The sequence below is a fragment of the Corythoichthys intestinalis genome, chromosome 1 (genome assembly GCF_030265065.1).
Source record: "Corythoichthys intestinalis isolate RoL2023-P3 chromosome 1, ASM3026506v1, whole genome shotgun sequence".
In the NCBI taxonomy this organism is placed as follows: Eukaryota; Metazoa; Chordata; class Actinopteri; order Syngnathiformes; family Syngnathidae; genus Corythoichthys; species Corythoichthys intestinalis.
The window spans coordinates 81,886,935-81,913,522 of NC_080395.1; the positions used below are offsets into that span (position 1 = coordinate 81,886,935).

At 40.5% G+C, this 26,588-nt stretch overlaps 1 protein-coding gene and 1 long non-coding RNA gene across 3 annotated transcripts; one reads left to right on the top strand and one right to left on the bottom strand.

Moving 5' to 3' along the window:
- Positions 1–1,315: 1,315 nt before the first annotated feature.
- On the top strand, positions 1,316–3,709 carry LOC130922324 (uncharacterized). 2 transcript variants are annotated; one of them, XR_009064477.1, is made up of 4 exons: positions 1,316–1,481; positions 2,966–3,057; positions 3,190–3,342; positions 3,550–3,709. It is a non-coding gene; the product is annotated as an uncharacterized LOC130922324 (long non-coding RNA). The 2 variants fall into 2 exon arrangements; XR_009064478.1 differs by having other exon boundaries at positions 1,335–1,481; positions 2,978–3,057.
- Positions 3,710–17,589: 13,880 nt separating this feature from the next.
- On the bottom strand, positions 17,590–23,790 carry LOC130922359 (galectin-4-like). The gene is made up of 7 exons (XM_057847106.1): positions 23,523–23,790; positions 23,359–23,462; positions 20,128–20,252; positions 18,483–18,547; positions 18,288–18,373; positions 18,042–18,219; positions 17,590–17,942 (listed from the first exon to the last, which is right to left on the bottom strand). The coding sequence occupies exons 3-7, from the start codon at positions 20,201–20,203 to the stop codon at positions 17,793–17,795; spliced, it is 555 nt and encodes a 184-aa protein (XP_057703089.1). The 5' UTR covers positions 20,204–20,252; positions 23,359–23,462; positions 23,523–23,790; the 3' UTR covers positions 17,590–17,792.
- Between the last annotated feature and the right edge of the window lie 2,798 nt (positions 23,791–26,588).

A 26,588-nucleotide genomic window follows, 5' to 3' on the forward strand; every position in this document is an offset into this window, starting at 1 on the left:
AAAAAAAAACACAGAAACATTGAAGTAAAAAGCCAAAAGTAATAATGTCACATCAGCCATGAATAATAAGTTGTCTGTTTGAAGTGTACTGTTCAAGTCGTATGTCATTTGTGTTACAATGACATGTTTGCACAGTCGTCGTATTGATTTGTATTAATGTTGTTCAAGTCATACTAGCTGTTATAAATGTTCACACTTGAATTCTTACTGTTTACAAGACATTTTCATATACTTAATGTTTAGACTGCATGTACAATTGTTAAACATGTTAAATTGAAAGCTGGTAAATAAAAAAGAGAAACAGTACAGAAAAGCAGTTTCTTTTCAGGTCAGTCACGTCAGCCTCTCGCCATAGTACACGCACACACACACCCATGCATCTCCCCCCCCCAACACACACACACAATTTAGTTTTTGTGTCTCAGTTTTTGTGTTTGTTTTTGTGTCTGTCTGTTTGTCAGTTTTTGTGTTTGTTTGTCTATCTGTCAGTTTGTATATTTGTTCGTGCCATGTGAGAGAATATTGTCAAAAGCTGGAGAGGTCATTAGCAAAAAGAGGAACCGGCTGAAACCAAATGCTGCTGAGATGATTCTGTTTTTAAATAAAAATGTGTGAAACACCCAAATCCCCATCCCAGTGTCACTAGCATTCTATACACCTACCATCAAGAGTGCCCTATTGCACAAGCATTTGCGTATTTCATTTAAAAGTAACACAACAGCTTTTTTTTGTTTGTTTGTTTTCATTATTATTTTTTTTTTTTTTTTTTTTTTATTAATCTGGGGGAAGAATAAAGAATACATTTCAGGCTAGTGGTCAAACCCACTACTGCTCGCACATCAGACATAGTATATAACCGCCATACCACCCACAGGTTTCATTGTTCAGATGACACTTGGTCATTTGGTTAGATGAAAATTCAATATATTTTTGTCCAGAAGATGTCACCACACTGAATTGTGTCAAATGCCTCGTAGCACGGAACCATCTCAACACATTTGCTTCAGCGGTACAGAAAGCAGCGGTGAAGCAGTGTCGTCTGTCGTGACTCACCACACTGATTCGTGGCAAATGCTTCATAACACTGAATGGACCATTTCGACACGTTGCTTGATATTGATTTACTGCTTCAGAAAGCTAAGGTTTCTCCATCACTAGTACTACCCTAATTTCCAAATGTTCCACGTGACGTTGAGACGTGTTTGATGCACGAATTCTTCTTTGTTTGTATGTTTGTTTTCTTTTGATGCACGAGTTCTTTAGTGCGTCATCCTCCAGCCTTTGTGTCGTTGGACGTGCGTGCGTGCGTGCGTGACGTAGTCAAGCTTGTGTGTCTGTCACAGAGCGAAAGAGGCTTGCGTCGTATTAAATTCTCCTCTGAAGTTTATCTGGCTGATCTTCTATCTGGACCTGAGAGATGAAGAAGGCACAATCGCTCCTTTTCCAAGCGTTGACCGTGCTTGGCATTTGGGCTTCGCTTGGTGAGTTCACGTTTTTATTTGACTTCAAGGTGCCTCACTGCAAACGTTGTTGGGACTGGATTTGTTTCTTCAGATCATTAGGGGATCAATATAAAAGGGCATTTTATTGGCCCCACCTCGGGGAAATGTATACTTGTCAGATTACTAGACATATTAAGCAAACTGTCAGTCTCATTTGAAACAATGGAAACAATACGTTATACATCCGCGGTTTTGAGACACTTTCTGATCCGACTGTGAACTTTTGAAAAAAGGGTGTAGTAAAGCCTATTTAAAACTAACGACTGACTTTAAGCATTGATATGCCACTCATTTAACTCACTGACCGCCACTGACTGAAAACCTGAAACATTCACTTCGGTTTGCCTTGGAAGGCTGCAAATGGATTGGACGTCTAGCACCGTCATTGGCACAGAAACGTGAGAATCCATAGCCAGTCCTCCCAGTTAAGAATAAGCGCACTTCTGTTGTTGTCAGTAGTAAGCTAAACGAACCGAAATTATACATTAATACAAATGTATATATATAAGTATTTTAAAACTATTAAAATTATTATGAATTTTAAAAAATAACACTAAATATTACTATTACATTTTATAATAATAATTTTAATTTAATAATAATAAATTTAATAAATTCATAATAATTTATTTTTTAATTTAATTTTATAGTATTATATAATACTATATTATTAGTAGTATTATTATTACTATATATAATAACACTAAATATATAATACTAAATATTGACTAATGGCAGTTAAATACTCTTGTAGTTTAGTTTTGGTTAGTTTTAGTTTTATACTAAAGGGTCATAGTATTTACCTATGATATAAATAAATATCTACTTTTTTTAATTCCATTATAATCTTAATGATTTTTTTAATCAATAAAGTATCAATAAACCCAATAGATTTGTATTAATGTATAATTGTATTTTTTCATATATAAATAAAATTAACATTAAAAAATAAAAAATAAATACATATATGTTACAGTTCTACATGGACTGAGGTTTTCAATGCAACGCTTCACATTCCAGGTGTTTTGTTTCACATTGCGAGATGGATAATTTTGTATGTGGTGCCTGTGTGTGTGTTTTGTCATAATGTATCAAACGTAGGAAGAGAATGTCCAAAAGACATGTGCTTCAACACAACAGAAACTTAGCTCCAAAACCATTGTCTGTGATCTCAATTGATCTGGATCATGAATACATATAGGTTGAGGTGCTGGAGGGGGAGGGATAATTGAACTTTTAATGACCGAAGGGAAAACAAACAACAACAAAAAACCTGCAGTTGAACACAATCTTGATGACTTTTACAATTGTTGTTACAATATGATTAACACCCCCCACCAACACAAACCTATATAAAGACAAACCGAACACTTTAAAATGCAACTTTTTTTCACCTCGACCTATAACCTTACTCACCTTGTCTTCACTGATGCAAAAGCATCTATTGCACTTTCATATCACAGTTGTTTTGGAAGGGCACTTCTTTCCTGGACTTGGTGGGCTTGGACTTGGTGCTGATGTGGATAAGTTCGCTGTAAAATGACACATTTCAAAGGTAAAGCGTTGGTCAACAACATGTCACTTGTATTCTGCTTGCCTTTAGCCAAAGCATCGAAAGCGTTACTCTTTGCACATCCTAAGTGTGTGTGGGTGTGTGCGTGCGTGTGTGTGGGTGTGTGTGTTTCAGACAACCCTATGCTGAGAGCTACAAACTCTTTTGTGAACAAGTGATCCGTCAAAGGATTATCGTTGACAAAGAAGTGCTCAGAATGGACAAGCCAAGAAGGTTGTTCGTGAACATCGTGAAGAACCATGAGGATCTTGATGCTTCAGACTACAGGTAATTTATAAATATTCATACTAAAAAGTATTTTTTTTTATTTTATTTAGTCTCTGAAAAAAAGCCTTGAGAGAATGTTTCATTTTGTTCTCTTTGGTGTATTTGTGTGAATGAGAAATATAAGCGCAAGAGTGAATGTATTATGTGGGTGTGTGTGATGTGAATATGTGTGTCTTGTGCTCATCTTTCCCTTTAACTTTGTTTCAGGCGGGATATGCTGAAAAGAAGATTGAAGTGTGATTTCCCCCAATTAGTTTTTTATGGGGAGAGATTTGTCTCAAAAATATTCTCACAAATGCTTTCGCGATTCACACATATCTTTTGTAGATGCACAAATATATCAGAGATTTTCACATGTATTTTCGAGATCCACAAATATATCCATGAGTTTCACATGTCTTTTTGTAATTCACAAGTATATCCTCGAAATTCACATGTGTTTTTTTTATGTAGTGCGTGCACTCATCATGAATTATTGTTTGTAAGCATTCGAATTGTATATAGGAATCAGCGGCCGCGTGCATTTATTTTTGAGACAAACATAACAAGAAACGGTCAAATTTTCTCACACAAGCGCATTCGCGATTCACACATGTTTTTCGAATTCACAAATACATCCGCGATTCTCACAAATACATTAGTGATTTTCACACGTGTTTTTCAGATCCACAAATACGTCCGCGTTTTCCTCGTGTGTTTTTTAAATCCACAAATACTTCCGCAAATGTTGCATGTTTTTTAATGATGTGCGTGCAATTATCATGACTTGACATTTTTTAAGCATTCAGTTTTGCTTGTGAATTGCTGGAGCTGCGTTTTTTTTTTTTTTTTTTTAAACAGCGAACACGCGCATTTCTTTTTGAGACAAACGTCACTCGATGTTTCACCAAGATTTTCTCACACACAGTAAACCATGAATTTTCACGTGTCTCAAATAACCTCCGCCTCAGTCCGATAGGCGGCAGTATTGAGCGCATAGAAAGGTCAAAAGTGCCCATCAACACAGATGGCAAATGGTGTTCTACTTATGTAGCGCTTTTCCACCTTTCAAGGCGCTCAAAGCGCTTTACACTACATCGCCATCTACATACAGGTGACGCAGCACCAGGAGCAATGTGGGGTTCAGTATCTTGCTCAAGGATACTTAGGCGAGTTCGTCAGGGCAGAGAATTGCACAACCTCTGGGTTGGGGGACAACTACTCTACCGCAGAGCCACGCCATCCCCATCCCCAGATCACATACGGACACCTAGCGGGTGACATTACACCGGGCAACAGATAAACAGGTGTCTTGGGTCCGTTGGAAAACAAGCCCTATTCCATTTTTTGTTTTTATGTGTGTTAATAAAAAAAAAAAAAAAGAGAGAGAAATGAATCATCTCCCGTTTCCCAATTAAAAACTGCTAATTCAATAACGGAAACGAGACTTAATCCATTTTACCAATTACTGGTTTTGAGCTGAAGTCGAAAAACAAAATATGTCCAATATTTGTTTTTATTAACAAAAAAAAAAAACAACAACAGCACAAATATGCCAGGGGGTTATAAACATTTCAAACATTGCACATCAGGAAAATAACAAAACAAAACAAAAACAAAAAAACAATGAATAATGCTGTGAGCAATTATTCACAAAGAGATTCAAGTTTTTCCACAAATATTGTTTTTTTCCGCTTTTAGATTATTTGATTTTTTAAACAGATTTATGTAGCACACAGTCTCGTTATGAAAGTGAGAAAAAGAAGGTAACAGCTTGCTAAATTTACATTTGTGTAGGTAGAATTTCGACAAAATGACAAGTTTAATAATAGAAACAATCTCTTTCTTGAGATTCTTATAGAAACAAAAACAAAAAAGACATTTTCCCATTTGAGTTTGAAGTCCACATGTGTAGGCTCCTGATTCTGAACTTGCAAAGTTCTTTCCAAAATTTATTGGAAAAAGAGCAGGTCCAAAAAAGGTGCTGAACTGTCTCTGTATCAATGTCCCACTTTAATTTTTTTCATGTAGTGGTTTGCAGGATAGTACTTATCTATAGATAATTTTGAAAGCGACTTCTTTGACCTTACTTGTCAACCGAAACATATTGGGGATAGTCCATACTTAGGCGTGGACCAAATGATATCTCCAAAAAGACTTAACATATGGTGTGGATCTAATCTCGTTCTGAAATAGAGATCGAGTATATCTATTCAAATTTTTGTTATGTAGTAAACATAATTTCCCCACACTTGAATTTAGTATATTTGGAGGAGATAAAGTTTGAAATGGCATGTTTACATTTCTGCACAGCATAATGAATCCTGAAGGAATCGCATCATCAACACTAGCATATTGCTTAGGTCTAACTGGTAACTGAAAATAATCCCAAAACTCTGCGTAAAACATAGGTGCCATTAAAAAGTTGTGACACAAAAAGTGTCTTCTGCCTCTAATTGTCCAAAAATAAAGATTTGTTTTTGCAAAGAATTCAATGAGCCATGACCCGGAAGACGAGGCCTTATTGAAGAAAAACATCGTTTTCCGGTTCAAGGCTCATTGTAAAAGCGAACTCGGAGGAAAACAAATATTGGTCGTATTTTGTTTTTCGACTTCAGTTCAATAAATTGACATTGTAAAAACGGATTAAGGTTCGTTTTCCGTTTTTTATTTTCCAAAATTAGAAGGAAAAACAAACGGCCTCAAGGTACACGGACAGTCTTGGGAATCATACTTTTATAGTCTATGCGCTCAAAACTGCCACCTATCAGATGAAGGCGGAGGTTATTTGAGACACGTGAAAATTCTCGGCTTACTGTGTGTGAGAAAATCTTGGTGAAACATCGAGTGACGTTTGTCTCAAAAAGAAATGCGCGTGTTTGCTGTTAAAGAACACAGCTCCAGCAATTCACAAGCAAAATTGAATACTTAAAAAATGTCAAGTCATGATAATTGCACGCACATCATTAAAAAACATGCGAAACTTGCGGAAGTATTTGTGGATTTGAAAAACACTTGTGGAAAACGGGGACGTATTTGTGGATCTGAAAAACGCGTGTGAAAATCACTCATGTATTTGTGAGAATCGCGGATGTATTTGTGAATTTGAAAAACACGTGTGAATTGCCAATGCACTTGTTCTTGTTATGTTTGTCTCAAAAATAAATGCACGCGGCCGCTGATTCACAAATACAATTCGAATGTTTGCAAACAATAATTCATGATGAGTGCACGCACAACATTAAAAAACACATGTGAATTTTGAGGATATATTAGTGGATTACAAAAACACATGTGAAACTCACGGATATATTTGTGGATCTCGAAAATACATGTGAAAATCTTGGATATATTTGTGCATCGACAAAAGATATGTGTAAATCGCGAAAGTATTTGTGAGAATATTTTTGAGACAAATCTCTCCCCATAGTTTTTCACACCCCTTTCCAGCGCAACATGTCTGAAATGTTTTTTGTTGTTTTTTTTGTTGGAGACTTTATCATCAACAGACAAACTTTTAGACAGGATACCTCAGTCATCAGGTACATCAGCTACCGACTCTACTGAGTGAGGTAAGACAAGAAAGTGACACTGAACAAATGGCTAGCACAACATCTGGTTGGAAATCCACAGAACAAAGAAGGACACTTTACAGTGCAGGGCTGCTATTGAGGACCATTCTAAGCGAATCACCCTCACTGAAATGCCCATGGCCTCCCACAGCAGAAGATTTAAATGTATGTGAAGCGAAAGCTGTTGTGCCTGTTGAACAGTACAATCGATTGGTGCAACAGAAGAACTAACACTAGCCGGGTATGTTGATATTCCTGATGATGTGAATCTAAAAGTTCTCTCTCTATGTCAAGACATTGTGTATCTGGAATGTCCATTCCTCCAACAAGTGATGCTCTCTTCCAACACAGCAAAAGGGCAAACTGCGAGGCAGCAGTAATGCGACATTCTCTGACTGGTATGATGTGTGCCCCTTCACCAATTGGCAATGGATGGGACATTGAGGATGGTGAATTAACAGTAAAATGGATGACTAGAAATCCTGCCCCAGATAGTGTGCTATAGGTAATCCACTGTGGTTGCAAGATAAGCAAGTGTGAGACTGAAAGATGTTCATGCTTGTCTGCAAAAATGTCCTGTACAGATTTATGCCACTGCCAGGACTGTGAAAATATTTCAAAGGAAATGACACTGATGATACTGATATTGATGAGTAATCACCCACCATCTCTCCTATGTTTAGTTTCATTATCAAAATGTTACTCTCCATTTTAACACCTTTAAAACAACAACAAAAAAAGGCTCTTTTCCCTTTTCCCAAAAAATAGACCTTTGTTCAATTTGCCTGCCAAAAAAGATGGATGTTCCAATGAAGTGCTATTGTTTTATTGAGAGTGCACATTTCATATATGTGTGTGTATATATATATATATATATACACACTGATACACTGCCAATGGGAAAACCCATGGACAGTGTATCAAATACTTGTTCTCCCCACTCTATACATATATATTCCTAGATTTTGACAAAATTGGTGCAGGGAAACGTTGGGTGAACTTTTAACCCAAAGTTCAGAAGGGTATTATCTTATCAAAAAATGCATTGAACAAGTAGTGCCCAGACATTGGAACGAAACCCATTTTCTAGGCACTTTTTCAGGGTCCACCCCAAGGCCTAATTCTATTTAGCACAAGACTTATTTTTCATCCCATACAATTTATTTAGCAATTGGGGAAAAATACTTAGATACATACTGTAAAAATATTGGAGTAGAGAGATAAAAACAATGATGACATTTTGCTGCTGTCTGTTGCATTTTCCGCGTTCTGAATCTTCCCCATTGGGCTGATTTCTAAATCAGCTGAAATCGTTACTCTGCCGACGTCATCACCTAGATGGAGGCACTAGAGCGCTACAATGATAGGCGGGGCTAAACGGCAGATTAAAAGAAACATTTCTCTTCATCTGCGCTTTGCCAAATTGTTGTATATAGTCGAATGATCTCAAAATATGATTTTAATTCACATAATAATGCTATTTAATTTCATCGTGTCACAGGCGCTTTAAAAGTCAGTGATTGCAGGACTGGTTTACTTTCAAAAAGTGCTTGAGCCGAGTTTTGAGGGTTTGTATTGCGGGACACTCCCTGATGGCCCTACTATGACCCTAGTCATGGGGGCGGGGGCAAATCAAATACTTAAATAGTATTTTTTTAAATTAAGAAACAAAGCACATGAAAAAAAAAAACATAGTAATGAAGTAATAAAATAGAAATAATTCTACATGAAATGAAATTCATTCTAAAAAAAATCAAAACTTCAAAATATAAATGAAAAATTATTGAAATAAATCAAGATTAAAAATAATAATAATAATAATAACATTAATTCAAATACATGAAATGAAATTCATTCTAAAAAAAATCAAAACTTCAAAATATAAATGAAAAATTATTGAAATAAATCAAGATTAAAAATAATAATAATAATAATAACATTAATTCAAATACATGAAATGAAATTCATTCTAAAAAAAATCAAAACTTCAAAATATAAATGAAAAATTATTGAAATAAATCAAGATTAAAAATAATAATAATAATAATAATAACATTAATTCAAATAAGTGTCCCATGTGTGAATTTTGCTGTGGGAAAGTTATTCATTTAATTTTGTTTTGTTTGATGAATCTTGTGACCTCTCATATCTTAACTCTATGGCTGCCTCTTACGGTATTCAATCCATTTCAACTGATTGTTCGATCGCTTCCAGCCCCTCCCAGTTAAAATGGATTGGACGTCTATCAATATCTTTTACTTATTACCACAACAAAAATTGTGACCTGGGCTGGCGGTGGTGAGGTAAACTAATGATAACTTTTGGATAGATGTCCACTGATGTGACCACTGTAACCGAAAGGGTTAAACATCATCCTCAAAAATAAAAAGTGCAAATTACCACACAAATGTTCCTTTTTGTGCTATACACAAGTGTGGATGCAACCCCGTTGGTTACATAACTCTGTCGGAATGGCTGACGGTTACCCATTTGATTATTTCACCTTATAACGCATACTGTAGCTTGATCTGAGGCTGAAATGCATCCCAACTCTTCTTTCTTGATTTCTGTCCCAATTTACATCCATTGTCCAGTTCACTGGCGCCTGTGGCACAGCTGTGATGGTGTGTGATGTAATCCTACTTGGTTTAGTTATTGTTGGGTAAAGAGACATACTATACATTGTATCCAAAAAATTGTCCATTGCTGCCAGTTTGCTTGGATTTAATAAATCAATATTAAAATCTCCACAGATGAAGAATGTTTTCTGCTTAATAGTGGAAAACAATTGGCTCATCCATTCAGTGAAGGAATCAATACATGAACCCGGTGATCGATAGATTCAACTGACAATTATATTTTTCTTTTTTTCATTGGAGATCTCTATTGTCAAACATTCCAAGTGTTCTTGACATATCTATTCAATTCAATTTTATTTGTATAGCCCTAAATCACAACAAGGTTGTCTCAAAGGGCTTTGCAGAGGCAATATGATACAAAATCAGAAACAGCAAATGAAGCAATGAAGATGAATACATACATTTCAAGTCCTGGGCATCCCCCATCCTTAGACCCTCCATGTCGGCAAGGAAAAACTCCAAAAACTCCAGAGTCTTTGGGAGAAAATGAGAAACCTTGGGAAGTACCACACTGAGGAGAGATCCACTCCCGGGACAGATAGGCAGGGAGCACCAGTACTGCTAATGGGAATTAGCAGGCGAAGTTACAGTCCGTAAAGATACATTGGAGTAAAGGAACAAGAAGAGGTCCATCTAGCCAGATGAGACGGGGGTAGCAACGAGGACATCCATCCAGCCAGGGGTCCGGACAGTCAGGAGGCTGCAGCTGAAAAAGGGGTGGGGGGAAAGGGGAGACCGGGTGACGAGTGATGAAGAGACTAGACAGATATTACCATATTACTAGATATTACCATTGGAAAATAGAAATTAAGTAAGACAAGTGGTACTGTAGGTAGAGTGAGAAAAAGGAGATAGAACTCAGTGGCTGTACTTCCCCCAGCATTATAGCTTCTAGTGCAGCTGTATCTGTTAATACCATACATTTAATTGATTTATGAATATATAGGGCAACTCCACCACCAGTTTTCTTTTCTCTATGTATTTTAATTCGTAATCATCCATAAGAAAATCAATACCTTTATCAATATTAAACCACGTTTCTGTGATCGCAATTATGCTGAAGGGGTGTGTAAATTGGTGCAGATAGTCTTTGGTAGAGCTGACATTTTTGTACATGCTTCTGCTGTTGAAATGTATAATTGACAGTTTTGCCCATTGAGTTGATATGATTTTCATACAGATCTTGTGTAAAAATAATCGCAATTGGTAACAGTAGAAGAAAAGAAATGATTGTCAGGATCACTTTCTATATTAGGGACTCTTTTGTTGGACTCGTTGGATTTAAAGGCCTCAAGTTCTATTTGTTTGTTCTGAAGGGTTCGCAGAAGTGGATCAATGTCGCTCTTATTCCTGAGTACAGTTCGTGTGTTTGATGTATCGTTCATAGTCATTGTATGCAGAGATGGTACCTGGTCTTGATAGGTATCAGTACTTTTCAAGCTCTTCAATATCTCGCACCATCAGCACTTTTGCTTCCTCAGGCGTTCCGTTCCATTTAATGTATATTTTACAATTGACTACCCACGTGTGTTGAATCTTGCGTTGCTTTTTAAGATATCTTGCCTTTTTGGCGATATCAGCATTCTTCCGTGTTAAGTGATCGTTCATATATACGTCGGTACCCTTCAACTTGCGACCTTGTTTCAGCAGCATTGTCTTGTTTTTTCGACTGATAAATCTCACGATGATGGCTGGCGGTCTGTCATTCCTCATCGGCATTGAGTGGCACGCCTCGATGTGCTCCAAGTCCAACGTTATTCCCTTGCTCCGAAGGTAAGATGCCACTTGTTGCTCCACCGAGTTTTCCTCCTGCTGGCTGGGTTCCCCGTCGTCCGTGGCCACCGCACGCGCATAAGTGCGCGGTCGGATCTTATAAATGACTTTCCAATATATGGATTTAAAATTAAGACGTTGCCGGTAAAATGTTGTCTGTAAAAGTTGTAAAGCAATAAAACAAACAACAAAAATGAATGAAATGAACAAAAAACATTTTTTGTAATGGGTAAAAAAAATATTTTTCAAAAAGATCATGTGACTAGTGTTGGGTTTTGTGTTGTTTTTTTCCTTAGTGTGACTTGTCTCTGTGATTACCCATTGATTTCACCTGTCGTGCCTGCACATAGTGAGTCCTCCTGTATTACCCAGCTGTTCCTCGTTGTCTCGTTACCCCTTGTCTGCATGTGTGTGTGTATAAAAGCACCCAGTTTCTTTTCAGTCCTTGTTGCGTCATTGTCAATGTAAGTGTCTATGTCAACGTCAAAGTCCATGTCAGGTTCTCATCAGCAGTATTCACGCCTATCCAAGCCCTTGTGTTCCAAGTGAGTTTTTGAAAAGCAGTCTTTTGTTAGTGACAGTTTTTGTTTGCCTCAGTGCCTTCTTTGGATTATCACAGCCTTTGTTTGTACTTTGTTTTTCGTTGGCTTTAATTAAATCATTTTTGCACCATTCATCTGCCTCGCCTACATTTCCCTGCATTTGGGTCCACCTTGCCCGCCCGCGCTCCCTGACAACTAGCACCTTAGAGACGGTCATTTGCTTTGCTAAGCCACCCCCAAAAAACACTGGAGGTCAGAAGAGGCAAGATGGATATACATCTTTTTTTTCAAACCTAAGCTTTCAAAAGCGACAACAACTACTGAGCGAGAACCAAGAACTGAAGATGTGGACCATGAAACACCGGAGAGCATCGCCAAAATGGTGAGCGGAATTTCAGTTGGCTCCACTTCAGACGTTAACCCCCAAAAATGGAAACAAGGTAAAAAATAAAAAAAAAAGTTCATTTTCAACGTATTATTATAAATGATGTTCCTGGCTGAAATATTCAGCCAAAACAGATGCGGCGTCTACTTCTCCACGAGGTAAGACAGAAAAACGCACACACGCAGACACACACACAGCTGGGATGCCTGTATGTACGAGCATGGGCTAAGCTACTATCGGAGCATATATCGTGTAAGTTGATTTTATTGCTGACACTGCGTTTCGGGGTCATCAACATTTTTGGCCCCTCTTGCCAGAAAAGTCAAACTCCACCTTATGGTTTTACCACGCGATACTTTTTACTTTGACTTGAGTAGATTTGTGATGAAACACAACTCTTACTCCACTACTTTGGGCTACACTAGAGTCATTACATTTTTCGTCTTTATTGTACATATTGACTTTATTCTCGCCAGAGGTGCCGACAGTGGCCGTCTCAGTTGTACCAATGAGACGTCGCAACAATAACCACATGACTCCATTATACGTTATAAGTAGCGGTAACAATGTTTGTTCTCCGCTAGAGGGCACTCATGCTCTGGGTGGTGATTCATCGTGTTGTTCTGGTCTGAATTTGAGGGTTTGTGTGTCATCTTTTTGGCCGGATAGGTTATAGTACAGTATGATAATGACAGTCCATCTACTAGTAGATGAAGTTGTGCTTTGAAAAAAATATATAACATTATTATTATTTTTTTTTTTTTTCATCAGACATTGTAAGCAGTTACTGACAAAGTTACTCCTTACTAGAGTATTCTTTTCAACGAATATTTTTTACTTGTACTTGAGGAATGTTTTGGATAACTACTTTTGCTTTTAACCACCTCAGGTCAGACCTCGAAAAACTCTTGAGTCTGGTCACTCGTACATCGAAGCGCCACTATTTTTGCTATTTGACTATCACTTCACCATTAGCAAATGGACTGGACGTTTGTCGCCGTCAATGACACAAAAACACGATCATTCAGAGGCAGCTCTGTGTGTTAATCTTGTCTGAACACAAAATTGGAATTGCCAGTGGGTCCAATGCGTGTCCATTGGCTCTTGATTCAACTCATCGTTGACCATAGCAAATTGAGCCAAGTCTTATCACCAAATTCACAACAACATTTGGAATGTCTTGCAGTCCTCTCCAGCATTTACCACCTACAATATATGCAAGCAGAAAGCTGTTGTGGTGAGAGTTAATACTGGCTCGGAATAAGACTGGTTTGGTTTAACAGAGGTCAGAGGGGGGGTTTGAATGACATGAGAAGGTAATCCCATGAAAACGGGAAGTGCGACTACAACAGTTGGCCGATATCCAACCTTATTCTGACCTACTAACGAGCACATGAAATCAACTAATTTTACAGATCAAAAATGTCATTCATTTACACACTGTGGTTATGATCTCCAATAACACTCCAAAGTCTATCTTTTTGTTCTTCTTAGTATTTTACTCATTGCCTGCTATTGACAGCTGTAGACATCCAACTCATTTAAACTGGAAAGAATGGTTGTGAATGCTCATCTTTCAGTGTCATTGGCGACACTAGATATCCAATTCATTTTGACTGGAAGGGTTGGCAGTGGTCAGTCGCTGCTAGCCTCTCCTAGCCAAAATGGATATGGAGGTCTGGTGCCGTCAATGGCAACCATACGTTGTGTAAAAATGAGTGCCCTATATAGGATTAAAATTGCAAAATCTTTTATTCAGGGTCAAGAAAATGAATGTTTAATAGTTAACACATTTTCTCTTTTTAAGAAATGAACTTCTGATGGAAGGGGGAAAAAAAAAAGAGCAAAAGTCACTGACCATCCATGTCAAAGTGTTTCCAGATGTCGATCAACTGGGCGGTTGTGAGCTCGGCCAGGTGCAGGTGAGGTTGTCGAGTCTGGGCTGCCATCTCGTCTCTCCCCCGTGGATTGGATGCACTTGCACGCAGGGCCGGCCCAGGCCACTTAGGGGCCCTAAGCAAAATAATGCCAAGGGGCCCATATTTTTGGCCCACCATTTCGTCACAGAGTACTGTGAAACCCATACATGCAATCCAACCCATACGTCCACATTTTGTATATTAATCAGATTTTGTTGCACTGCATACTTCAAACTTCTCACCCCAAACGATTGCCAGTACTTACAGTAGATGGCGCCAAACCTTTTTCTGATTGGCATACTACTTGATAATAATGAAATGACTATATCTACGCTCTCCAGTCCAAATGCATATTATGCCAATATTTCGTTTTACTACAATCAGCGGAAGCCGTACATTTGCCGTTGCCGACAGGTGACAGCTTGCTCGGCTTTACTTGATTCGCTCCAGGCTTTTGCCCTGCAGCTAATGGCAATTACCAGTACGACATATTGACAAGCTCTGCTGACAACAGCGTTCAAGTCGGAGTGTCTTGCACAACAACAACAACAACAACAACAACATCAACAACATGCTCAATTACCGCGAAACTGTTGTAGGGCTGAAGCTATAGAATATTTTAGTAGTCGATTAATTGATGGACTAGTCAGTTGGAATAATCGAGTAATCAGATAAGGAACATGAAAAATTAAAATACCTGAGCTCAGCCTCAAAGAGTATATATAAATATATATATATATATAAATAAATATTTTTTTAAATGAGGATCTATGTACAACAAAAGAACAATTGGCTAACTTGCATAGAAAAAGTCAGCTAGCTTAAATGCTATGAAATGCTAAAGTTTTTTTCACAATGCTCTTAACAAATGGTTCAGACACATATTCCCACAAAAAACGGCTAAATATACCTATAAACTAAATTATGAATGCATTAAAAAACATTAGCTCAAACAAAAACTTAGCTTACGTTTGTCTTAACAGGGAGCAGTTGGATTCAGCCATGTAAAAAGAGGCAGACCAGAGGGCAGTGTATCCACCCTAATCAATAAAAGTAAATGCAAACACTTTCAAAATAAACCATGACAACGCCACTTTCATTAAACGAATACTCGAAGCAACAACATTTAATTCGAATGTTTTTTCTAATCGAATACTCGAGTTCATCGATTAATCGTTGCAGCACTATACTGTTGTTTCTTTTCTTCTCCGATTTTCTTCTTTCCTTTCTCTGCTCCAGAGGGATAAATTCTCTTCCACATATCTGTGCATCTATTTTCCAAGCAAGTTTGAGCACCAATCATCGCAAAGCAGGTTTAACGTCACTCCCCAGGTTGCCAGATTGTAATGACAAGAAAATGGATGTTTGCATAGATCAACGGCAATGCGCGCCACATTATTCACGATGCTCTATTAACAACGTATAAAATGAGGTTTCCAGATTGGGGCCCCGCCCCCGAGTGGTCAGGGGCCCTAAGCAGCTGCATAGTCTGCGTATATGCTGGGCCGGCCTTGATCCTATCCTATTGTTTAGCCACAACTGGATTCATTACCTTGTTACTTTTAATCCTTCACACAGCCGCTGGAAACAAATGTTTTATCCATCTGCAGGCGACCATCGTGATTTTACAGCACTATTTGGATGTGTGTCTGCCTTAAGGCAAAACACTACCGCTTTTGTCCAACGGCGTCGCTGAAATTGACTAAAACTGAACAGTTTCCAAGTGTTGCCATTGACAGCACTTAAACCTCCACTCCATTTGAACTGGAAGGGCTGGAAGCGAACGAACGTATTTGCTGTCCCCCTCCTTGTTCAAATGGAGTGGATGTTTACTAGTGACAAACAGATTGAAATTAACAGACAAAAAAAATAAACTAAATGATTGTACACGTACATGACAAAGCAGTACTAACAATGCATTTGTAATTGCAATCATTTTCTGGGAGAAATCGAGCATTAACTGACAGAATTGCATGGGTGCCAATACTTTTGGCCAGCAGTGTACGTCGGCTCCTTCATTGATGATGTGAGTATGCGTTGTAAAGTGAATTAAAGTCGCTGCACATAGACTGTGAACATTCCTCACAATGCTTGGTGGAGAAACAGTTGTGTTGATGTCTTTTTGGGTCCGTTTTTTTTTTCCGATCGTACACAATCGTGATCTAGTTTTTATCGGCCATGACTGTTTGCTTGGATGACCAAACGTCCTCTTTGCCCGGACATGTCCACTTTTCACGTCCTGTCCGTTGCATCCGGCCTGAAATTTGAGGAGAATCACCTGCCTGCGTTGACGTGGCTCCTACTAGTAGTGTGAGAAGTAGTAGTTCTGAGAGACGTTTATGCTGTTGTATTGTGTTCATAGTGCTCCATACACCTTTCTGTAAGTATCTCCTGTAAATGTCGATGTGCTGACTTTATGCAATAATATGGGCCATCAGTTGACCCTTTGCGGTGCGTTGCTGCCACCTGCTGGTCAGAATAATTCGCGGCATCTGTTTTTTTTTGTCACGGTTTTGCCCATAAGCTCATTCACTTTCACAGTGCGTTGTCTAGCGGTAGCATTGACACTCGTGAATGCTTTCGGTTACGTTTCTGCCTCGGAAACAAATGTCTGTATGTGTATAATAACATATGGATGGGCAGTGTATGTATACCTAAGTGGTGAAGGGTCACATGTACAAAACTAAAGTTGTGGTGTCTTGTAGAGGCCAGCCAATCGGAAGGCCACAGTGCATTGTGGGTTGAATCGTTATTTTGAGTGTACACTTATTGTAAACAACTGAGCAGTGAGAATCGTCTTTGCTTTCATCATTGTCTTTGATAAATGGGACACTCGTGTTGTTTGAAAGGCGATAATTCAGTACATTTATTTATTCCATGGACAGCACAGAGCTCTCCTTTGCTGCAGCAGTTATAAAGTACGAGGAGTCGGGTCAATGTGCGCATGGAAAATTAAGGCGATAAAAAAAGGGCAATTCAACAGAAAATTGCTCAGCTCTTTCAGAGAGGAAAGAATTGAAGAGGCTTATTTCATTAAATTTTGTTACATTTGTTAGATGGGGAGGTTCAGAACATCTTCCATGTCAATGTGCACTTTGTACGTATTTATGTTTGGCTACTTATTTATTACCTTATATATAATTTAAAACAGTCAATGTTCCATCTTCAAAATACATTCCATTTCACTGTGCATAATGTAAGTCATTTGTATTTTTTGTGACCGTATGTTACTTATAACATGATTATTTGACAAAAAATGTTCACAATTGTAATTCTATGTTCTTTCGGAGTTCAATTTTTGCATTTAGACGTGAGGAAATGAGGGAAAATAAAGATTAGGAGGTTGGGGTTTCTGCTATTTTATTAACTGTTACATTGAAAAATACAATTTTGAATGAAAAAACTTCTCATGTTTACCTTGTGATAGGATGTGTAATGCAGTAGCCTAATGCATGTGTAATAGCGTTTTATTTTTATGTGTGTAAAAAAAAAGTTCTGGCTCCGTGGTGACCTTCATGTCGGGGAGTTCCAGCAATGAATTCTAGCCACTTTCCCCTCTGGCGGTCACCCTAGTTAAGAGCCGTCATGGCGTCAACATCCTGAGAAGAAGCAGCACCTCCCATTTTACTGCGCTGGCAGCCTCAAATCAGCCTGACGTTGGTGACTGTCACATCATCCTCCACCAACAGCCTGTGGATATCTTGCAGATCATAACCATCATTCTCGTATTCCACCTCAAAGTCGTTGCCGACGGCCAAGCGGAAAATGTCGTCGCCGCACTCGATGGTCATCTGTAAAAGAATGCATGATTAGTCCAGCCGACGTGATAAGAAGCTCCAACCACCTCAATTTTTTGTAATTTGATGGTGTGCCTAAAATGACATAATGACCTCAAAGTCGCTTCCGGCTGCGAAGGGGAAGGAGTCCTTTTTGACGATCTTGTTGACATACTTTCCATCAACATGACTCCCGATGCGGGTCAATAGCTCAAGGTCCCCATCTTTGAAATCAACTTCGATGCGCATCGGGGTGTCTTCACCGTGGCCCAAAGATAGGTGGACGATAAACCTGCAATACAGACAGGTAGTTCTTGTAACAGCGAACCTAACACAACGTGGGGGAATGGTGACAATTACTTGGTTGGGTTCGGCTTCACTTTTCCTTGGATGACGATGATGCAGCCAGCGTACAGACGCTCTTTGAACAGCACTTCGGAAACTTCCTGCACGCACACATAAAGGCAGCGTGAAATTGATATATCAGTCAAGCGCTAATCGCTATGGGCAACCTCCAGAACATGCCAACTACAACTCATACAATCGTCAACTCACCTGGTACACATCCACTTGGAGGTTGCAAGTGCCTTTAATGCCGTTGTACATAATCTCATCGCTATCTGGTATTGAAACAAACATCAACCAGGGTAGGACACATGAGATTTGACATTAAGATTTTAAGTGTGAGTGAGCACATTGCATATTAGGAAGCCATGAATCTTCCCAGCTAAATAATCAGCACACTATGTGATCCTGTGCTCCATCGGTAGACCACATTCAAGCTGCGTCCGCAACACGGTCACATTTCACAGATGTATATGAGCGCAGAACACTTGCAGCCTCGGAGTCAGAAGTATGATAGTGCACAATTTGCCAACTAAGCAAATGTATTTGATTGATAGGCAGCTAATAATGATGCCTGAATCTCAGAATGGAAAAAGTATTAGTGGTACAAGTAGGCCTCTATTATCAATCGTATGCAAGCTCATTCTTAAAGTAGACGAAAGACTAACTGAACTATATGAGGGGCCGTACAAGACATTTTTCATTCTGGCCCTCACACACACACACATACATTCTCCATTCACATACATATTCACCCTCACACACATATATTCTCCTCTCACATTCATATATTATTCACTCTCCAAACTACGGCCCGCCTCCACATTCGGTCCGGCCCCCTGAACAATCAATTTCTTTTTTTTCCAATAGTGTTATTTATTTCCTGGCTTTTTTCTGTGAAGAACCCAGAGGGCTATTTGGTTATTATCTATTTAATTAATAGTGATAATATTATATTATATTATGTTGAGGTAATTATCGAGGTTTGATTGATTAAATATTTGCTTGGTTGATTGATTGAATATTTGCTTGTGCTCATACATACCATAAATACATAATGCCATATTTTTCTTACTTATATAACCAGTAAATGATTATTGCTTGCTATACCAGGTTGTAGTATAATGCTTAAGTGTTACAAAGGGTAAAAGAGGGTCGGGATGACAACTATTTTGCTTCATGGCCGCATCATTGCGTAACTAGACCTTCCGAGGCATCTTCAGCACCTGGCGTCTGGACTTCCGTCTAGACCTTCGAGGACAATTTTCCATCCATGGCCGCAGCGTTGCATAACTGAAGTGTCTGGATTATTTTGACTGTTTATATGATTGTTTACATAAGCTCTTGCTTCCACATGTGTATTCACTTAGTTCCACCTACATGCACACACATATCCAATCGAAAACCACATGGGTGTCTCCAGCTTGCTCTCCCCTCCCTTAGGGCGACATCCATCTTTGTTTAGGACAAACCCCTAAATAAAATACCAAGGAGGATATTTTTCCTTGAGATCAATTTTGGTGACTCACGAGTCACATGTTGCTCTCCTTGGCCAAGAAAACTGAGTGTCTTCTCTCCTTATGTCTACCTAAAGATCTATTTTTGAACTTGACATATTATCTTTATTTTATATTATTATTTTTATTTTATTTACTTTTGTTCCTGAAAAACAATTCATTTTTGCATTTAGGCACTCCTGCAATCGTCACACTTTTTCTGTTACAAACTGACCCGGCCCCTCATCAGAGAAGGGAAAAGTTATGTGGCTCTCACAGGAAAAAGTTTGAGAATCCCCTGCTCTAATCGAAAGCAGTGTAGTATAGTTGGTGCACACCAACAGAAGGCGCCAACTCACCTTGGCATCGCTTGCAGATGTAACGTCTAAGGGAGGTGCAGGAGAGGTCGTTCAAGCGACCTCGACGTCCCCCCATCTCAACACAGTCTTCATTTTGGAGGTTAGGCTCACCTGCATCCCAGAGCCTGCACAGAAGTACCTTTCATACCGAGATCCTGCTATAGAGTCTACCCACGTACCACGTGTTCGCTGTAGGGTTCCGCCCACTTGTCCGTCAAAACATAGTGTTTACCTATTACGGCTACGTACATTTCTCCTATTTACGGCGTGTTTTTCTGCTCCTTAACATTAATAATCAAAATGGTGAAGGCGTGTGTGGCTGTTGGTTGCACTAACAGAGAAGATGGAAGGAGAGACTTGAAATTTTACCGTATTCCGAGGGATCCAAATAGAAGAGCGAAATGGACGGCTGCAATTCGACGTGAAACTGGACACCAAAAAATCACCACAGACTATGTAGTAGTCATTTTATATCTGGTAAGATGCATTTAATATATATTTAGAGGGTTTTGGCCTGACAACCACAATTAAGATCATTGCTAGGCTAATCGCCGACAACATACGACGTAGTACGACATAGTTTCAAATTCAAGATGTTTGTGACTTCCCTTTCTTCCACCATCGTTATTTTTTGAATCATATTTAGCTGGTACCAAGTAAAAGAAACTGGCCTCGTCTACGGGGCTGACAAATAACCACAATTAAGATCATTGCTAGGCTAATCGCCGACAACATACGACGTAGTACGACATAGTTTCAAATTCAAGATGTTTGTGACTTCCCTTTCTTCCACCATCGTTATTTTTTGAATAATATTTAGCTGGTACCAAGTAAAAGAAACTGGCCTCGTCTACGGGGCTGACAAATAACCACAATTAAGATCATTGCTAGGCTAATCACCGACAACATACACGTATGTATGTCGTGAGTGCTATCGCTAAACCATATAAACATTAAAAGCCTTAACTCCATTGACAAACGACATGAAATACATTACACTTGACAGTGGATGTTAGCAATAACAAAAGAATTCGAATTGAAAATTTCGTAACTCACCTTTCCAAGCACAAGATAGATTCCTGCCAAACGAGGACCTGTTTCACCCAACCAGCAACGAAGTATTTATAAGCGTCCAAGCTCTTGAAGTTTTTCGTGAGAATAGGCTGATTTTGTGTGGACAAGATCATTTTAAATATCAGCGTAGCAGATGTCAGGCAGACAGGGCGAAGACAGTGGGTCGAAAAACATCGATTTGGGCATCAAATATGGATCTGGCGACTGTATAGAACGAAGCTTTTCCTCATAACGCCTTTTATGCAACAGATCCAGTGAGTTTGCGGCATCAGAAAGCACCGGGTCTTCCATGAAATGCATTTTAAATTGCGCCATCAATTGAAAACAATGCTAATACAGAGTCGTTTTGACGGACAAGTGGGCGTAACCCTACAGCGAACACGTGGTACGTGGGTAGACTCTATAAAACAACCTTTCGGCAGCTGCTCTGAAGCTCATCCCTAGTTGAGCATCAGTCGCATTTACAAATCAAGTGCAAAAAAAGAAAAACAAAAAACAAAATCAATACATGAAATTATCCTTAAAAATATATAGTTAAAAAAATATATATATGATTTTGCTCAGTAAGAAGATTTTTTTTGTAATGATCACGTTTATTTCTTATAAGTGTGTTTCTTAGATGGACTTTTAGATGGAATTTTGTAAACCAGTGAAAAAATAATGGATATATGGAAATCAGTTTCTCATTTATGCCTCGTTTCACTGTAATGCTGTAATGCATGTGTGAAACCTTTCATTCATTCCATTTCTGAGCCGCTTATCCTCAAGAGGGTCACGGCTGGAGCCAATCCCAGATAACTGTGGGCGGTAGACGGGGTACGCGCTGAATCGGTTACCAGCCAATTGCAAGGCATAAGGAGACGAACAACCATTAGGCGGGGTACGCGCTGAATCGGTTACCAGCCAATTGCAGGGCACAAGGAGACGAACAAACATTCGCGCGCACACACTCGTACCTAGGGACAATTTAGTGTGGTCGATTAGCCTACCATGCATGTTTTTGGGATGTGGGGAAACTGGAGTACCCGAAGAAAACCCAAGCAGGCATGGGCAGAACATGCAAACTCCACACAGGAAGGCCAGAGCGTTTTTCAAAAAACCCTTGATCCCAGGACTGTGAGGCCGACGTGCTAACCACTGTGTGTGTGTGAAACCTGTTGTGTTTTATTGTGTGCTCTATTTAAAACTGTGCGAAAAGCACAACCCCCCCCCCCCCCCCCCCCCCCCCCAAAAAAAAAGGGCTCCGTGCCTACCCTTATGTCAGGGAGTTCCGGCAAGATATTCTACGCCGTTAACACACACACGCGTGACGTAAACGTTGAAGGACTGTGATTGGTCCGCTCTTTTTCCGGTTCAGCACAACACCGCCGCCATTTTCAAACATTCGCACACGTCTTCTGTGTTGCCCACGCGTCAACATTTGTTGTTCAGTATTGATTAGCTGCAGCTGCAAATACACTCTTTTCGGTTGCGCAAAATTGTTCAAGCCCACACCTCCTCTAGTGGCATGGTGGTGAATTACAGAGCAAAGCGTTCCCGTGACGCAGAAGTTCAAGTGCGCAATGACGGAGTAGAGCAGGCTTCACTAAATCCGGACCTCGATGCCACTTTTCCTGTCGTGTTTTCCATGTCTCCCTCCAACACACCTGAATCAATATAATCAGGATCATTATCAGGCTTCTGGAGAGGTTGCTGATGACATAATCATTTGATTCAGGTGTGTTAGGGGAGAGAGACGTGGAAAACACGACAGGAAAAGTGGCACCGGGGTCCGGATTTAGTGAACCCTGGCGTAGGGCCTACGGCGTCGCTCCGCTGTCACCGGAACGCAGAAGCATAAATCAGCCTTGACTAGAACCATTCTTCTTAACAAAACGGCCTGTCAAAAAACATTTCAGAAATTCTTTTTAACTAAACGGCCTGTTAAAAAGCAGATACGCTGAGGGATGTTATTTTGATCGATTCTGATTCGGTCGTGCTTTACCAATCATCTTATCGATAATAGCAGTCGCCACATAAGGCTGTTCAGTTCCCTATAAAGCAAAGAAGAAGCACTTTTCCTTGGGTGCAGCTGTCATTTTGGGTGTTATAGTGATGAGTGAGTAGGAAGTACCCAAATTTTACGTGTCTACATTACGCTTTCCTTATACTGCTTACGCTAGTTCTGATTTCAAAGGAGTTCCGTCGATCCACTTCCACGGGTATGGGCTCTTCAGGCCGATCCAGTAGTCAAAGCCATCGAGTTGTTCTTTCAACCAGTCCTGAAACAAATTGCATCAGTACTAAAGGGCACGAGAGACACTTAGTGAAAGGCCGCTCACCCTCTCCGCGCTGCTCCAGATTATCAGCAGGTGCCCCCCATTGGATGAACAGTAGCGTTTGGCATCATCCCAAGATTTAGAGTCATTGGCAAAGCAGTAACTATGTTGGTTGTTGAGCCGCCAGGGTGCCTGACAGCCCTCAGCAGACTTGGGCCGTCGAGTAGGCGATACAACCTTCTTATCAGGGCCCGTAAGAGGAGGGCCCGTAGCACGAGGGCCCGTAGTAGGAGCGACCGTAACAGGAGCTACCGTAACAGGAGGGCCCGTAGGAGGAGGGCCCGTAGCAGGAGCGACCGTAACAGGAGGGCCCGTAACAGGAACGCCCGTATCAGGATGGCCCGTAGCAGGAGCGACCGTAACAGGAGCGACCGTAAGAGGAGGGCCCGTAGCAGGAGCGACCGTAACAGGAGCGACCGTAACAGGAGGGCCCGTAACAGGAGGGCCCGTAGGAGGAGCGACCGTAGCAGGAGCGACCGTAGCAGGAGCGACCGTAACAGGAGGGCGCGTAGCAGGAGCGACCATAACAGGAGGGCGCGTAGCAGGAGGGCCCGTAGGGCTGCAGCAGCGTCCTAAGGGCGTCAAGAAAAATATTCAAATAATATTTGATGATAGCAGTATTCAAAAAATTCAAAGAAAAGAGGAGCAAAACCGTTCATAATAAGTCTTTAAATAATAATGAAATCATTTTCCTAGTGTACCCTCTGCCCGTTTCACTTTTTCCTGTGATGTGATAATTTCACCACAGACCCCAGTCTCACCACCCAGCAGACGAGTGAGCTACCTGAAGGTGCTATTTTTAGCCTCCGCAATTGAGGGACGTTACGGTGACGTCAACTTCATGAAAAGACAAAAGCCCTCCGGGTCAGAAGAAAAAGAAAGAAGAGACCATGAACGTGAAGAAAAACAGAGGTTTGTTATGATGATTTTTTTTCAACAGCATAAGCACGTAGACTTAGCGCAACTGCAAGCTAGCGGTTATTCACATAGAGTTTATATGACTTAGTGCTAAAGAAAGATTATACTGTATCATTAGCCAGGCTGTTGTTTTAGAAATATTTTCAGTATTCAGCCAGCTGTTGATTAGTTTCAGTTAAATTTACTCCCCCTCCAATTTTTGAGAAATTTGGACAAAGTCTATGGGGGACCCAAATTGTCTTGCTTACTTTCATGTGATGTGAACCACTTTTACCTTGTGTGAAATTTTGCCTTTCAAATAAATTTGCCTTGCCTAAAAAAGTGGCAAGGTTAATTATACAAATACACCATAAAATATGCATTAATAATTTCAAAGTTCTGTGGTATGGGGGACTAAAAGTGCCATGGATTTAAATGCAAACATTTGTTTTTAAATGTGTCATTAATTCATTAAAATGGCGATCACGTTCATGTAAAAAAAAAAAAAAATTCAATAGGTATTTATTTGCTGTCTTATTTTATTTAATTCATTATTATTGAATAGTCCTGTGTAGTTGCAGTGCTTCAAGAATGTATTTTCTTTCAACTACGCCCATCAAAGATAGTGACCGGGTCCAATAGACAAGTACAGTAGGCTGCAAGACTTTAGGCGCAATCATGCTGGTTTGACAATGAGCAGCTATTTGACAAATATAATGTAAGATTCCACTTTCTTCTCTAGATCCTCTTCTGAAATATTTTCCTTCTACCTCTGTACATTCTGGGCCATCTTTTACAGCGAACTTATCCACATCAGCACCAAGTCCAAGCCCACCAAGTCCAGGAAAGAAGTGCCCTTCCAAAACAACTGTGATATGAAAGTGCAATAGATGCTTTTGCATCAGTGAAGACAAGGTGAGTAAGGTTATAGGTCGAGGTGAAAAAAAGTTGCATTTTAAAGTGTTCGGTTTGTCTTTATATAGGTTTGTGTTGGTGGGGGGTGTTAATCATATTGTAACAACAATTGTAAAAGGCATCAAGATTGTGTTCAAATGCAGGTTTTTTGTTGTTGTTTGTTTTCCCTTCGGTCATTAAAAGTTCAATTATCCCTCCCCTTCCAGCACCTCATCCTATATGTATTCATGATCCAGATCAATTGAGATCACAGACAATGGTTTTGGAGCTAAGTTTCTGTTGTGTTGAAGCACATGTCTTTTGGACATTCTCTTCCTACGTTTGATACATTAACGTGGGTGTGGCCTCCCCTCTGCCTCGGCTGCCGGCCGCGGGAGTGGTTTGGGGGGTCGGGTCTCCGATCTTGCATCGCCCCATGGCAGTCCCTGGGCGTTCTCCTGCCTCCGCCTTCCCCTCTCTTCTCTGGCTGGGCATCCGCCCTGCGCTCCGGGTCGCCGGTGTATCAGCGGGGTGTCGCCTGCACCGGCGGGGGACCTTTCCTTGCCTGGGGCTTGGTGGGCCGCTGGGGGTCCCGTGGCGTGCCGTGCCGGTTGGGGGGCTGTGGCTCGTGGCCTGGGTGGGCGGGCGGGGGTGGGATTAGGCGTGGGGTTGGTGATGCGTCCCCTCCTGCCATCCCTGAAGGCCGGTTGATGGGCGCGCGGGTGGCCCGGGGGACCACCCTGGGTCCCGGGGGGGGGGACGGTGGCTCCTTTGCTGGGCGGTTGGAGGAGGGATGGGCTGCGCGTGGCCCCCCCAACCCCCCGCCCGCCCTCCCTCCCCGGGCTGGCTGGGTGTGGGCCGTGGCCCTGGGTTGGTGCCTGCGCGGTTTCTCCGCCCGTCTACGTGGCTGTCGCGCGCCCGGTGGGGCTTGCGTGCTGCTGGATGTGGTAGGGCATGCTCGGGTTGGGGGTTCCGGTGCCGGGATTGGCGATGCGGCGGCGTAGGGTTGGTCGCCAACGGGCTTTCACTCATAAGAGATTCACACGATTACTGGGTTCTAGATCACAGAACTGATTTGTGTACACTCTACCCCTTTCAATCACTTAGCTTATAGTCTTATAGACACCCCCACCCCCATTCTCCTCTTTCACTGGCCAATAGGCCCCCACATGGTGTAAACCGGAAAGACATCTCGCTGACGATAGCACCAGCATATAAGTAACTAGTTTAGATGTTCAATGTATTTCTTGTTGTTGTTTGTGTATGTGTTTCTTTTCT